This window comes from Phyllobates terribilis, unplaced genomic scaffold (genome assembly GCF_046119375.1).
Source record: "Phyllobates terribilis strain yellow unplaced genomic scaffold, ASM4611937v1 Scaffold_3__8_contigs__length_932513732, whole genome shotgun sequence".
NCBI classification, from domain to species: domain Eukaryota; kingdom Metazoa; phylum Chordata; class Amphibia; order Anura; family Dendrobatidae; genus Phyllobates; species Phyllobates terribilis.
Genome location: NW_027362763.1, coordinates 836,596,123 through 836,612,073, shown reverse-complemented (window position 1 = coordinate 836,612,073; position 15,951 = coordinate 836,596,123). Strand labels below are relative to the sequence as shown.

The 15,951-nt window shown below is 43.8% G+C and overlaps 1 protein-coding gene across 3 annotated transcripts in view; it reads right to left on the bottom strand.

Moving 5' to 3' along the window:
- The window catches only part of RALGAPA2 (Ral GTPase activating protein catalytic subunit alpha 2), a 330,418-nt gene that overhangs the window by 105,280 nt on the left and 209,187 nt on the right, over positions 1-15,951 (bottom strand). For all 3 annotated transcript variants that reach the window (XM_073672456.1, XM_073672457.1, XM_073672458.1), the window contains 2 exons: positions 15,416-15,571; positions 10,778-10,936 (listed from right to left, as the gene is read on the bottom strand). In XM_073672456.1, coding sequence (XP_073528557.1) covers positions 10,778-10,936; positions 15,416-15,571 — 315 coding nt within the window. The remainder of the gene's footprint in view (positions 1-10,777; positions 10,937-15,415; positions 15,572-15,951) is intronic.

Here is a 15,951-nt window from a genome sequence, read left to right as displayed (position 1 = left end):
GTGAGTTACAGGACACTGCTCACTGAGCTCAGCAGAGGTCCGGGGCCCGCTCGCTGCAGGAGTCATTCTCCCCAGCTCCTTGGCGTGAGTGGTCGCATGGATTACAGCGGAGGACACTTAGAACAGGTGAGTATAAGGATTTTTTATTTTATTCTTATTTTTACAGTTGGAGACAGAGGGAGCAGACTACTACTCTCATCATTATTCCCTGCTAGTGCTGATCGCAGCGCCGGCAGGGGACAATGATGAGGGCAGCGTTCAGCACCCGGCTCTTGGGAAGAGCATTAACTGTATGACGATTCCCAGGCGCCGGTACGTGTCACACTAATGACACACAGATGTCATCCGTGTGGGGACAGTTTGCGGCCCGTGTTTAGCCCACAGACACACGGTCCGTGAATACACACTGACATGTGCACAGAGCCATTCATTTGAATGGGTCTGCGTTTGTCAGTTTCTCCAGTACGTGTGGAAACTGTCACCACACGTATGGGACACAATGACATGTGAAAGAGCCCTTACAGAGATTCCGACTTTAAGAAGCATCTGTGAAGATAACCATGATGATGACGTGGCTGATTGCATTACTTGCATGCCTAGTAACAGCAGCAGGGAGTGAAGACATTTACACAATGAAGCACTGGACACCTTTCTGTGCCAGAATTTGGTCGATTTTATGTCCACATTTTCAGATGCAAAAAGCAGCTGCAAAGTAGTGAGAGTTCAACAAATTTCACAGCGCACTGCTTACATTTTCGGCACAGCATGTCAATTCTTGTTTCAGATTCTCCCCTTATGGCTTATTGTTTTCAATGGAAAAAGTTTTATGTTTACGTTTTTAAAGAAAATTGTGTATCCTGCAGAAATAATTACGGTGCGTTAATTAATTCTGGAACTCTTCTGTACACCTAATTGTGATACATTTGCAACATCATATCGAACAGAATGTTAAAGTACTTTAATGAATGTTGACTGATTTCCTCAGTCCCTCATTTATCTGGCAGTCAGAGCCCTTAACTGTGCTTTCTAGCACTTGAGACTAGGCTTTGATCACTGTTTTCCAAGTAGATGAATGCAGAAAACTATTTTATATTTACAGGCATATCTTCTTTGCCTCTTGGCAGTGGACCTGGGTAAAAAAACAGGCAAGCCTCATATTCAGGAGGTATCCATTTACTTCTATGTAAGTTTTATTGATCCTCTTTTAGAAGATCGATGACGTTCTGAATCATTTTCTTGCCACAGTATCCAGAACAATATTCTCTCAACACCATAAAGCAACTTCCTCTAAGACACAAGACATTCACACAGAAGTCTTGAGGTCCAGAGGAGGTCTGGGTGTTTTAACCCACAATAATCGTTGAAATAATAAGGACAGAAGCACAGAAGCAATTGTTCCTCCTCCGCAGGGTCTGATTAAAGAGGTTGTCCACTACTATTAACATTGCCCCCATCGATTTAAATTGTGTAAACAAGTCTTTTTGTAATTACCTTGTGTGGTCTTTATTGCCTGTGAGTGGCGCTATCACTGGCCGCTGACAGCCATCACGTGACCCCGGCTGCAGCCGGCTCAGACATCCGCTGATGTCACGTGAAGTTCCCGCTGCAGTCAGGCGTGACCCAGTGACGTGCGCCCTGCTGAGTGAGGGGCTGTGGGTGGGATTTCCCCATGCGTCACAGCCCAGCATCCACCGCGCGCTTTCCCTCTCGTGCATTCACTGGGAAAGCGCTTGGTGGATGCTGGGTGTGACCCGCAGTGAAATCCTGTCCACAGCCCATCAATCAGGGGGAGCGTCACTGGGTCACGCCTGGCTGCAGCCGGAACTTGACGTGCCATCAGCGGATGTCGGAGCTGGCTGCAGCCGGGGTCACGTGAGGTCTGTGAGCGGCCAGTGATAGCGCCACTCACAGGCAGTAAAGAACAAGCAAGGTAATTACGAAAAGACTTGTTTACATAATTTAAATCAATGGGGGCATTGTTAATAGTAGTGGACAACCTCTTTAAGTAAGTTTATCTCTCTCCGTTCACAGATGAAGGGTCACAGTAATCAAATAAGTGATCGGTGAAGGGTCTCCGCCCCCAGCTCCTAAAGAAAAAAGCTACCGAAATGTCACTATGATGTCAGAAGATTTTGGAAACTGCCATTTATAAGTGGAGAACCGCATTTCTCTCTTCTCATCAAGAACCACAAAAGCATGTGGATTTGTGAAGAAAGAGCGACGTTAAAGGGGTTGTCCTGGGCTTAATATAACAACTATTGATCTCCACATGCTCATTCAGCTAAGCATATATTCTCTCAGTAGGATGGGAGCACTGTATGCACTGGCTTATCCATCTGAAAGCTAAAATCCAACTGTCCAATCTGGTCTCCCCCAATATCTGCCACTAACGAGCAGTAAGGAGCCCCAATATTTATTTATTTTACTCACTTACATAGCGCCTTCATATTCCACAGCACCTTACAGACATTATTGTCGCTGTACCCGTTGGGGCTCACAATTTAGATCTCCATCGGTATGTTTTTGGAATGTGGGAGGAAACCCAAGCAAACACGGGGAGAACATACAAACTCTTTGCAGATATCGGATTTAGTGCACATACCCTTCTCAAATCTGCAAGTCAGAGTGTCTTAGATTTAAAGTGGAACCGTTGTTTTAATTTTTATTTCATAAATCAATAGTACACATGAAAATAAGAATCTTTGTAATGTATCTTATCAGAGAGATCTGCTTCTTTCTCCGCCAGAATTGATCGGTGGTTATCAAAAGTCTCAATTCTGATGTAAAATCTGTATTCAGTGAAGATAGATTCTTCCATTACTGAGATAGGAGATGGCAGTTGCTACTGATTAGACCACACATGTCAAATTCTGGCCCGCAGGGTGGTTATATTTGTCACGCAACACCAGAACAGCCACCTCTATGTGGGTCTATTATTCTGTATGGAGGACTATGTGGGGCCCATTATATTGCATGGAGGACTATATGGGGCCCATTATAATGTATGGAGGACTATGTAGGGCCCATTATACTGTATGGAGGACTATGTGGGTCCATTATACTGTATGTAGGACTATGTGGGGCCATTATTCCATATGGAGGACTATGTGGGGCCATTATTCTGTATGGAGGACTATGTGGGGCCCATTATACTGTATGGAGGACTATGTGGGGCCCATTATTCTGTATGGAGGACTATGTGGGGCCCATTATTCTGTATGGAGGATTATGTGGGGCCCATTATTCTGTATGGAGGATTATGTGGGGCCCATTATTCTGTATGGAGGACTATGTGGGGCCCATTATTCTGTATGGAGGATTATGTGGGACAATTATTCTGTATGGACCACTATGCGGGGCCCATTATTCTGTATGGACCACTATGCGGGGCCCATTATTCTGTATGGACCACTATGCGGGGCCCATTATTCTGTATGGACCACTATGCGGGGCCCATTATTCTGTATGGACCACTATGTGGGGCCCATTATTCTGTATGGACGACTATGTGGGGCCCATTATTCTGTATGGACGACTATGTGGGGCCCATTATTCTGTATGGACGACTATGTGGGGCCCATTATTCTGTATGGACGACTATGTGGGGCCCATTATTCTGTATGGACGACTATGTGGGGCCCATTATTCTGTATGGACGACTATGTGGGGCCCATTATTCTGTATGGAGGACTTAGTGGGGCCCATTATTCTGTATGGAGGACTATGTGGGGACCATTATACTGTATGGAGGACTATGTGGGGCCCTTTATTCTGTATGGAGGACTATGTGGGGCCCATTATTCTGTATGGAGGACTATGTGGGGCCCATTATTCTGTATGGAGGACTATGTGGGGCCCATTATTCTGTATGGAGGACTATGTGGGGCCCATTATTCTGTATGGAAGACTATGTGGGGCCCATTATACTGTATACTGGTTGGCATGCAACTTTATCCCAAGTTTTTCATTTTGGCCATCTGTATGTTTGAGTTTGACATCCCTGTATTAGATACTATGTAGTAGGAGAGAGGAGAAGGGAGGAGCTAGATGCAAAGCTCCTCCCTCCCATCTACATTGAGTTTCATCAGCACCAGCTGCCATCTCCTCTCAGTAATGTAACAGTCTGTCTTCACTGAATACAGATTTCACCTGTGAATTAAAACTTGTGATAATGATCGGTCATGATGGAGAAAAGCCTTAGTTATTTACCGGTAACGGGATTTTTCGGAGCCCATGACAGCACCACGTGAGAGAGAGGATCCGCCCATCAAGGACAGGAAACCTACAGGTTAAAAAGGGCGGCCCTCTCTTTCCGCCTCAGTTTAGTTAACAGAGCATGAGAGTACCGCCAAGGTTAGTTATAACAAAACATAATCACATTAAGTACATTACTTTTCATCAATTTCCCACAAGGGTGCACAAAAAGAAATCAAATCTACAGGAGTGCACAACACAAGTGAAGGGAGGGAATATACGGGTGCTGTCATGGGCTCCGAAAAATCCCGTTACCGGTAAGTAACTAAGGCTTTATTCGGTCGTCCATGACAGCACCACGTGAGAGAATTACAGAGACGAAGGAAATTAGGGAGGGACCACAGCTTGAAGCACCCTTCTCCCGAAAGTGAGATCTGCAGAGCCACCCAGATCCAATCTATAGTGCCTATAGAAAGTAGAGGGAGAAGACCAAGTGGCAGCCTTACAAATCTCCTCAATGGAAAGCCCTGTCTTCTCCGCCCAGGAGGTTGACACCGCTCTGGTAGAATGCGCCCTCAATACCTCCGGTATCTCTTTATCCCCTGAGGAGTATGCGAGGGAAATGGCCTCCTTGATCCATCTAGCGATTGTAGCCTTTGAGGCCTTACAACCCTTCCTAGCCCCCTGATAGCAAATAAATAGGGACTTATCCTTTCTAAAGCCATGTGATACTTCTAAGTACCTTAGTACGCACCTCCTAACGTCTAAAGTGTGAAGTCTCTCCTCTTTTTGATTTTTGGGCGGAAAGCAAAAAGTTGGGAGAACTATTTCCTGGGTTCTATGGAATCGAGTGGCCACTTTAGGAAGAAAGGCTGGATCAGGTTTTAATATAATCCTATCATCCAGAATTTGCGTGAATGGAGGGCATATTGAAAGGGCCTGTAGGTCACTGACTCTCCTGGCTGAAGTTAGGGCTACTAACAGGACCGTCTTTAGGAAAATAATTTTGGGGGAGACTAAATCTAGTGGCTCAAAAGGAGGACTGGTCAAGGCATCTAAGACATAATTCAAATTCCAGGGAGACATCTTTGCTTTGGTAATGGGTCTACACCTAAAGGAAGCTTTTATAAAACGGCCTATCCAATAGTTATCTGCAATATTGGAAGAAAATAAAGCTCCCAACGCCGACACCTGTACTTTCAAGGTACTGGTAGTGAGACCTAATTCTAAGCCTCGCTGCAGAAATTCCAGAATTTTCCCAATAGGGGGCCCCTCCTCCACCTTAACTTCTGCAAAGGACAGAAACTTCCTCCAGGTCCTGGCATAAATACGGGTGGTAACAGGTTTTCTGCTAGCCAGGAGAGTATTCACTACATTTGCGGGGAATCCTTTGTTGGTCAATAACACCCTCTCAAATTCCACGCCGTCAAATGTAGACTCGGGGTTGGAGGATGGGAAAGTGGCCCTTGAGTGAGGAGGTCCGGAATCTCCGGAAGAACCCAGGGATCTGATATGGACATCTTCCGGAGACCAGGGAACCACAGTCTTTTGGGCCAAAAGGGACATACGAGTATCACTCTGGCCCGGTCTGCCCTGATCTTTTTTATCACCGCTGGGAGCAGGATCATGGGAGGGAAGGCATATGCCAGAGGAAACCTCCAGGGAACCATAAAGGCGTCCACTGCCAGGGGTCCTTCTCTGGGGTCTAAGGAACAAAAATTTTCCACTTTCCGATTGGCTCTTGTTGCGAATAAGTCCACAGACGGAAGGCCCCACATCTCTACGATTCTGGAGAATATTTGTGTATTTAGGGACCACTCTCCTTCTTTTACAGAAGTACGGCTGAGGAAATCCGCTGTGATGTTTTCCTTGCCTTTTAGATGAGTAGCCGAAAGAGAGAGACAGTGATCTTCAGCTTTCAGCAGAAGTGCGTTCGCTACCATCATCAAGTTTCTTGAGCGGGTTCCCCCTTGGTGGTTTATGTAAGCTACCGTGACTTGATTGTCCGAGAGTACACGGACATGCTGGTTCTGAAAATATATAAGGAACTTGTTGAACGCATGCTGCACCGCCAGAAGCTCCTTAACATTTGATGACAACTGTTGCTCACTGCTTGACCAGGTTCCCTGCACTAATTTCCCTTCAAAGTGAGCTCCCCCCATTGTAGATCGGACGGCTTATACTAGGGCATCGACCTCCTTTAGGGGGAAGCACTGTCTGTCTGGCTCACTATCAGAGGAAGAGAAGGCGGAGGAGGAAGCGACCGATAGCTCAGAGTCTGAACCCGGCTGGGTTTCTTGAGGAATATGCCCAGACTCTGAACCTTGCAATGCTTTGCCTATTTCTTCCCTTATTAAAGTTCTTAGGCCTAGGGAAAAATCTGGGGTCTCCTCCGATATCATTTTGCTGATACAAAGCTGACACAACCTTTTGCTATAAGAATCAGGGAGTGGACAGCTGCATAAGGCACACTCTCTGTGCTTGGACTTCGAGGAACATTTCTTGCTCTAAAAGAAAGTCATAGATAGAAAGAAGGAGGAAACATTAGTAGAACTTTCACGAAGATTCCACTCACCCCACAGAACCTTCAGTACCGTAGAAGCAGAAGAATCCAGCATGCATGGCGAGGAATCACGCCGCACCGGACCGTCCTTCCTGCTCTTAGTGGTAGCTCTTCTAGTTGCACGACCAGACTCTAGCCGGGAATGACGCTGCGCCACTAGTTGTGAGGGCTCCCCAGAGGGCTGCTCCTGCAGCAGATGTTGTTGCCTAGGTGACAGCTCCTGTGAATCTTCCATAGCTTACAATGTAAGAATGGGCTGGGAAGCACCTCTGTATGTTACCAGACCCTTTATATACTGGCCATACCGGTACCATGTGTGGGTGTGTGTTTCCTTTTTTTTTTTTTTACCCAGGAGGGCTTTACCTGCTCCTTGGTCTTCCTCCCCAGGTCCAGGTGGGATCCAGGTGGGCTACTCGCCGCCAGGTCCTCAATCCCCCGGCGTTCAGCTGCTCGCGCCAAAAAATTCAAACGAGCCCCGCCCCTTCCGGTGACGTCACAGGGCTTCCTGCCCGGCGCACCGGAAGTCGCGTCAGAAGGTCGCGCCCGTCACGTGCGCCGCCGGCGCGACCTGGATCTCCTGCAAGCGGTAGCGAGGGGGGGGGGGGGGGGGAAGCCCGCTAGCAGTCCCACACCTGGCAGACATCTACCTCCCGTGAGGCGATGTCGCGCCTGCCGCAACGCCCACGGAGGCGCCCCCATGAGCCCTGCCGTGGCGTCTCCAGAGGACCGGGACGGACCGGCTCCAACCACCTGCTGTGGCCCTCTCTGGGACAGGAGTCCATCTTCTGCAGGTAAGCCTGCAAGGTCCCCCATCATGGACAGGAAACCTAAACAGAGGCGGAAAGAGAGGGCCGCCCTTTTTAACCTGTAGGTTTCCTGTCCTTGATGGGCGGATCCTCTCTCTCACGTGGTGCTGTCATGGACGACCGAATAAAAAGCAGATTTCTCTGATAAGAAATATTACAAAGTTGCTTATTTTCATGTGTACTACTGATCTACAAAATAATAATCCAAACAAAGCTTACATTTTAAGTGACAGATGCCCATGTAAATACACATCAGATTTTGCCACACTAAGGAAGACCCAAAACAGAGGTTTTAATACATGTTGAGCAAATGTTACAACTTAATGGGACTACTAAAATGAAAAAAATGTCTTCCAATTTTATTTATAAAATAGAGGCACATAGTGTGAACATTTTACCACTGCAGTACAGCTGGAAGTAAGCATATAATCTGGACATATACCTTACACTACATTATTTGAGGCCAACTAGAAGACAATTAAAAAAAGGTCAAAAAGTGTACACGAAAATTTAGGAACATAAATAAGTTAAGCATTTTGAATCACACAGGATCTCAATAAGACTGCAAATGCATTTTTTTCAGTAGTGCAGCCTCATGATTTAGAGCAGTGGTGGGGGCATCTCAGGCCCGCGGGCCGTTTACTGCCCCCGATGACCTATTATCCGGCCCCTGGGCAGATTCCCAGGAACAGAAGTGCTTGGGCCAGCAGCTGTATTCTGACGGCTGCCAGCTCTTTAATTTCTTGTTCCTCTGTGAGCTACTGAACTACTGAACGCTGAGGTGCGAGAAAATGAAAGATTATGTCCCGACACCAGTGCCGGCGTCAGGACGTACTTTGTGGGTGGAGTTAGAGCATAATTTGTACATGCCCCAAAGGATGGTAGAAATATCCAAATGGCCCTTGCCAGAAATAAAGTTTCCTCACCCCTAGAGCCTTATTTATTTAGTCATGTAAGAATTCCATAGTGATGCAACATCCTAGTAATATCCTATCATAACAGATGACAATGTATTGTCTAAAGAAAAGAAAAAGTAGAAGGTTTATTTTATCAGTTATATTGGTCAAAAACACTAGGATTAATTTTCACATTTTTATTGTACACTAACTGCTTTCTTCTAGTAAGTCTCTATAGACATTCTAAGGCTATTCCGTCAAGGAAGCCAGGTAGCCATGAGGGGTGGAAGGGTAGGCCCTGCAACCAGGCAAGGTAGGAGAAAGTTGAGTCCCCCTGTCTGTCAGGAGTATGGGAAGAAGGCAGCCATAACCTGTCAGAGGTGTGGGGAAAATGTATCACGAACCTGTCAGGGTGAAAGGAAAGCTGGATCCCCAGCTGTCGGGTCAGCAGGAAGGGTGGACTAGGAGGTGGGCTTAAAGGGTTGATCAGTAAATCACCCATTATGCCACCTCAAAGAGGGGGAGATGTCAGGGAAGTAGTGAGGAATATTGAAAATGTTCTTCCATATTTCCCTGACCCAGATATTGACCATTCTTCCCCCTCTGCTCAGCACAAAAGCCACAATTAACACAGTCATGAGGGAGACCTTACACAAACAAATGCCAGCCATGAAGTGTTACAAGCCAACTAAAATGGAAATGTATTTCCTCTTAACACAGACCTGAGATTGATTGACACCTTCTCCCAGGCCAGATTTGAAGGAAAGGGGAAATGGTTCGTTAAGTTCAAAGGCACCCCCCATCAATTCCCAGCCACCAGCCATAGCCACATCGACTCGGATATGAAATATTGTGAGTTCCATACGTCCTGCAATAACGGCACCCATATTTTTAGAGGTAAAATCAGCGAGAGAATGATAGGGATATTTTTTCTGACGCTGAAAAACGCTACATAGAGCTGTAGCGCAAAAACACCAGAATAGCAGACTGCAACTATGAGATGTGTGGGATCTAACTGAAGATAAAATCATAAGGGCAAAAAAGGCATCGTTTGCACGCTTCTGCGATGAACAAGCGAAGAGTTATCGCAGAAGTTATAGTTTTTAATAAAAATGTACAGGTTGGAGACCAGCCCACATGATGTCACCACAAGGGGCATGTGGGTAAATCTCCCCTCAGGCATAAGAGAACCCATGGACATTAGAGGAGCACTCATTGCCAGGGGGGTATAAGGATTATACGCAGCGGGTCGCGTCCGATTACGCTCAAATCAAACTGGGGAGCCCCTCCTCCATCTATATTGAATCGTCTACGCGATCATATAGTGTAAGTTGTCTTCTTTTATCCTGTTTATTTTATGTAATTACTTATGTATTTTAATGTCTCGTTTGTGACATCCTTGTATATATTTTTTTTCTTAAACACGGCCTCCCTTTTGGATTAAATATAAAATTTAATAGTTCTGTTTCTTTTGTCCTGTAATCGTTCCCTCCCTCGAAGTCATGTACACTACCAAAACGCAGGCGTCCGGCCAGGCCTGTATTATATTTCAAACTCGGCCGGTGGTGGCAGAGAATAATAATAATTGGGCTATCGTGAAGCTGACAGTGAAGGTACGAGGGCGTAAACACGGATTCCATGCGTTGGAATCCCGAGGTGTGACGCCATACTCTCATTGGTCGCTAGCCAATATTCACGTAGCGAGTAGTCTGAATCGCGTGCTTGCAATTCTGGACAAAATAATGACAGCGTGACGGCAATGGCGAGATATTGTGTGATCTCCCCGGTGTAGTCCCTGTGGGTGATCCCTGTCACTATTATTTAAAGAAGCACTCCCCCCCCATCAAAGCTTTTATCCTCTTAATATATTGCAATCATCATATTATAGAACACTGTGTAGTTACAATTGCTCATTTTGTCTTTCTATCGAGCTAATTCTTCTCTTTTCTCTGCTCTGTGTAGAAACAGGAAGTCCCTTGTCTCGGCATTTATCATACCCCTCTTCAACTCCTGACCCAGTAGCTTCACTCCTCCCCCCTGCCATTTACTTTTGCAGTGACTTATGACTCATACAGGGAAAATTGACCTCCTGTTTCTACATAGAGCATAGAAGGATTCAGCTAGTCAGTTTTTAATCTAGTGATGGCACAGACTTAATGGAAAACAGAACATTTAAGCGGATAAAAAGGTAAAATGAGAAATTGTGAGTACACAGTGCTATATAATATGATGACTGCAATAGATTAAGAAGATAAAAATTTTGATGGGAGAGCTTCCTTAACCCGTGACAATCTTTACTATCTTTAAAAAGAAATTACCTCTGGTTTCTTCATTATTTCTATAAAATACATCCGATTTTTCATTGGGTAAATAATAATTAAAACATCTCCAAAATCTGTAGGTATAATGCCCCTTCGGTAGTTTCTAGTATGTTCAGACCAAACAATGTGAACTTCATCATTTCCAAGGTGCCGAAGCTGCAAAATAAAAATTAAAGTTTATAACAAATAATATGACATTTTTTATTATTTGCAAATGCATATGTACATATATATGTCCTAAATGCACTTTCACCAACATCTTTATTCTATTAATCCAAGGCAAAATAACATGCACTGCCAAAAGGGTAGCTCCCCCTTCTTAAAATATCTTAATATTAAAAAAAGAGAGCAACTTTGCAAATGCTCTTGAATAAATATATCCTTTTATTTTGTATTCACAGCGCCTATAAAAACTAATACATCTCCATGGTAACAGACTAAACAAACATTGTGTGGTCTGATCCTGCAATCACACCAACCCGTTAGTAACTGGGCAGAGATGGGAGTGTGATAGTAGGACCAGACACCACTACCTGTGCTTCTATAATTCAAAACATACGGTATGGACAACATTTATTTATTTTACTCCCTTATATAGCGCCATTAATTCCACAGCGCTTTACAGACATTATGGGCACTGTCCCCATTGGGGCTCACAATCTAGATTCCCTATCAGTATGTCTTTGGAGTGTGGAAGGAACCCGGAGGAAACCCACACAAACACGAGGAGAACATACAAACTCCTTGTAGATGTTGTCCTTGGTGGGTTTTGAACCCAGGACCCCAGCGCTGCAAGGCTGCAGTGCTAACCACTGAAGCACAGTGCTGCTCCATAACTATTGGAGTCTAAAGTAATGTGAAATTCTCCAGTAAAAATAGGAACCTTAGTTAATACTCTGTGCTTTATAAAGTAGTTCTTACTCTCCAGCTTTGAATCTAGGTATATCCACAAGACAGACACCCACAGGCCACAAAGCCAGGAAATGGATAGCAAATTTACATGATTACAGGGTAGAATGAATATAAAACTAGTAACAAAACCACAATTGGGGGGAAAAATACCCAGCCAAATAAGCCTCAATGTGTAACACACTGGAGATTAGTTTTAACTTAACTTTCTGTAACTAAGAGAAATAGTGCTCTAAACTTACTTCATATAAAAAAGTTTACAAAACTTTTTATTCCTTCTGATGGGACCCAAAAACTTTTCTTCCATTAAAAATATAATCGTTGTGAATAAAGAGACTGATTTGTACATTTAGAACAAAAGCAAAGTGGACAAGAGGGCAAGTTTAATTCTGTCCTGTCTGAGGATGTTAGGTCTGAACACACACGTTATTCATGCCCCCGGTAAGGCCAGCGCTATTCATTTAGTCTGAACTGGGTGTCCTTGGCAGCAGCCTGCATCCACTGTGAGACTCTGAACAAATGCTCATTTTCCAAGCCTAAGGAAAATACTCTAATACTTGAAGAGACAGTCCATGTGCCCCTGTCATTCAGTAGCTGAAAAGGCCAACTAATTCCCCTCTTCTCTCGTCTTCCCAACATGAAGCCAGCCGGGCAGCACGCCACTAGTGACACTGGTCATGGTAAACACCTAATGGTCTGACCTCTATTCCCTACTAATTGCATTACATGGCCAGCTGGCTCCAGCAAGAACTTGTCTGTTTGATTGAAGAATTTCTGCTCTCCAATAGTCACGGCTGCTGCTTTCGCAAAGTATCTTGAGCCTGACAACCCCATTGTTTTCCTGACAGTGTGCCCATCCTAAAATCTAAGTTTTATTTGTAAATTAACCGAGAAACTTCCTGCCAGATCAGCGGTGCCTGGAGACTAATAATGTGCTCCTTTCATTCCCTTTCACTCTTACTGTATCATTGCCAATTTGTTTTTCTGCTGCCGGCCAGCCCCAGGCTATAAAAGGCTGGTAAGACATAAGTGCAATTATAGTCCTGAAGTCAAATGAATTGGACAAATCCAATAGCACAGCCCTGTCCCCACTTTACAAACCCCTACAGCAGTGAGATTAGAGACTAAAAATCTAATCTCGAAATAGCTAACAAATTTCTACAGCAAAGGAGCAAGAGTTCACGATCGGGCTACATCTAGGTCTCCGCGTGGAGAAAGTTGGCCGCATTTGCAGTCAAACCCATCAAATAAACCCTACGTCCTCTACAACGGGAAGGAAAAAAACTCATTTCAGAGCTGTTAGCGGCAATTTAGTTAGGATAACAGGACAGATTGTAAGAAGCTGTTAGCGTGATTGATTTTTTTATTCTAGCCGAGAGACATCCTGATAAAGAATGTTTATTGCTAATGAACACAAATTTGGAAGCTGAAAAAGGTATCGTCTGAGTCATGGCCGGTTCGGTGGGGAATCTTCCTGCCAAAACCAAGGCATCCGTTACTCCTTAGCTAGCAGTCTTTAGAGGTGGACTTCAGCATGGCTGGATTCATCTAGGCACCACAGCTACAAGTCATTTGATTCCTACCAGCGTGGTGTGATGCTCAGAGAACGGCAACTGGCTCAACTAAGAAAGCCATGGCTTCATCAAAGCTCATCAATCAGCATTGAACATGACACTTTCCTGCTGAACACTAGATGAATCTTGCTTTTCTGACAAAGGTTACAGGGGCATTCATGCAGGTGATCTATTACTTCACTCAGAGAGAAAGATAATGCAGATGATCGAATACTGTAGTAATATTGTCAGGGTTAATTCTGAATACGGAGAAATGCATTATCAAGAGTCCAATATAAAATCTACTTTAAGGCTATGTGCCCACGATGCAGAAACGCTGCGGAGCGTTTCTGCATCTCCCTGGCAAAAAAAACTAATGTGGATTTTACATGCGTCTTTTCTGCCACGGACAAGTGTTTGTCAAGCGTTTTTAGCATGCGATTTCGCTAGCTTTTATCAAGCGCTTTTCCAAGCGATTTTAGCATCACTTGGAAAAGTGCTTGAAAGTTGGTCACATAATATAAATCCATGGAACCGGCAGAATATACCTCAATTTCTCAGCACTGAGGACACCATTAATCTTGACCAAATCCTCAACTCCATTTGCTGAAATGCAACCTCACAGCTGTAAGGAACCTCAGCCATGCGCTACTGCTGCCTGCAGATACTCATTATTGTACGGCAATACAGATTATTATTTCACATTTTGACTCCTCAGTCCAGAACACTTGCTGCAATTTTCTGCACACCAGTTCCTATGATTTTGTGCATATTTGAGTCATTTAGCCTTAATTCCATGTCAAAGGTAATCGTTTTAGGGCGCAATTCTTCTATGAAGACCACTTCTGACCAGACTTCTCCAAACAATAGATGGGTTTAGATGGGTCCCACAGGTTGCTGTCAGTTCTGAGCTGATGGCACAGCTGGACATCTTCCAATCTTGAAGGATAAGAAAACATGATATACGTTTTTCATCTGCTGCACCAAATTTCCTTGGCCAACCTCTGCATCTATGGTCCTCAAAATTGCCTATTTCTTGCGGTCTCCAATGCTAAGAAATACAGGCAGATACTTCTCCATCATACAATACCAGCATGGATGCATACGATTGTCTCATAATTTATTCTGCAGCAGAACAACGATCCCAAACATGAGGCCAATGTCATTAACAATTATCTTCAGCCTAAAAAAGAACAAGGAGTCCTGGAGGTGATGAGGTGGACCCACAGAGCCCTGACCTAACATTATTGAGTCGGTCTGGGATTACATGAAGGGAGAGAAGAATCTGCACAAGCAACATCCACAGCAGATCTGTTGGTAGTTCTCCAACATGCTTGGAACAACCTCTCTGTAGAGTGCCTTCAAAAACTGGGCAAGTGTACTTAAAATAATTGATGTTTTGAAGGTAAAAGATGTAACATCAAATATTGAATTCATTTAATTTAGATTTTTCTTCTGTCCATTCACTTTGCATCTTGTTAATTGATTAGTACAATGTATAAACTTCTATTTTCGAAAGCATTCTTATTTTGCATTTTTCCACACCTGTTTAAAAAGGCTTTGCATATTGCACACACACACACACACACACACACACACACACACATATATTATATATATACAAACACACATATACATTACATACACACACATTACTATACTCCACTAAATGAAACATAGAAGCTAGAAAATGTCATTTAATCAATACAGAACCTACATTACAATCATAGCATCAACTCAGTCTATAAATATTATAAAGGTCAAACCAACAAATGATTTAAAAAGGTTTTACATAGAGTAATGGATAGGTTTATAAATCATTTGGACAACACTAAAACTCATATGAAGGGACTACTAATTCACAGGATATGGACCAAGACAAGTCTTGGTGGAAAAGGTCAATTATTAAATCAAACAAGACTCAAAACTAGGAATGACATCTATTGAGCGCTGGGCTTCAGCCGGCCTCCAGCAGAAGATGGAGCAGATCAGCGGAGGATTAACCCTGTGTACTCTGCAGCATTTCTAAGACTGAGGGTTTCAGGATTATACAGGAAATTTTGCAGACTAAGAACCAGCGAGGGAACTAGACTTCTTGTTTCATTTAATCAATCATTTCTAGGTTCAGTGCTCCTTTACTAACATTGTGTATATCCATGCTATTTACAGTCACCTTTTTGGTCAGTGAATCATCTGAATCAGACAACATGCGTGTAGAGACATGAAAGATGACTTCAACAGTAGAGGTAGCGTAATAAGGTGCGGTTTGTCCAGTGCTTCCGTTTCTCTGCAGACCACCCATAAACCCACAGTGAGTGGAAAGGTCGACCTGAAAAAGAAATAAAATTGGGTTACAGACCTACAAAGAGAATAAACTACAATATACTGTATGCCTTTACTTTCAATTATAAGAGTATCCATATTTACTACTTTCATTGTATTATGATGGCACTAACCTGTCATTAATTCACGGGGGGCTCCAATTAGCTGCGACAATGGGGATGTGTAATATTAGATTTCCAAGTATTGCCATTCAAATGTCAAAATGGCAGCAAGTGGACGTACTATATTTATTATTCTTCTTCAGTGCGAACTAAGTTTCTAATCTATTTTTACAAAGGTTGAAGCTATGGTTTTTTATCCATTAAAGGGAATCTATCACCAGTTTTTGCCACCTAATCTGAGTGCAGTATAATGTAGGAAAAGAGA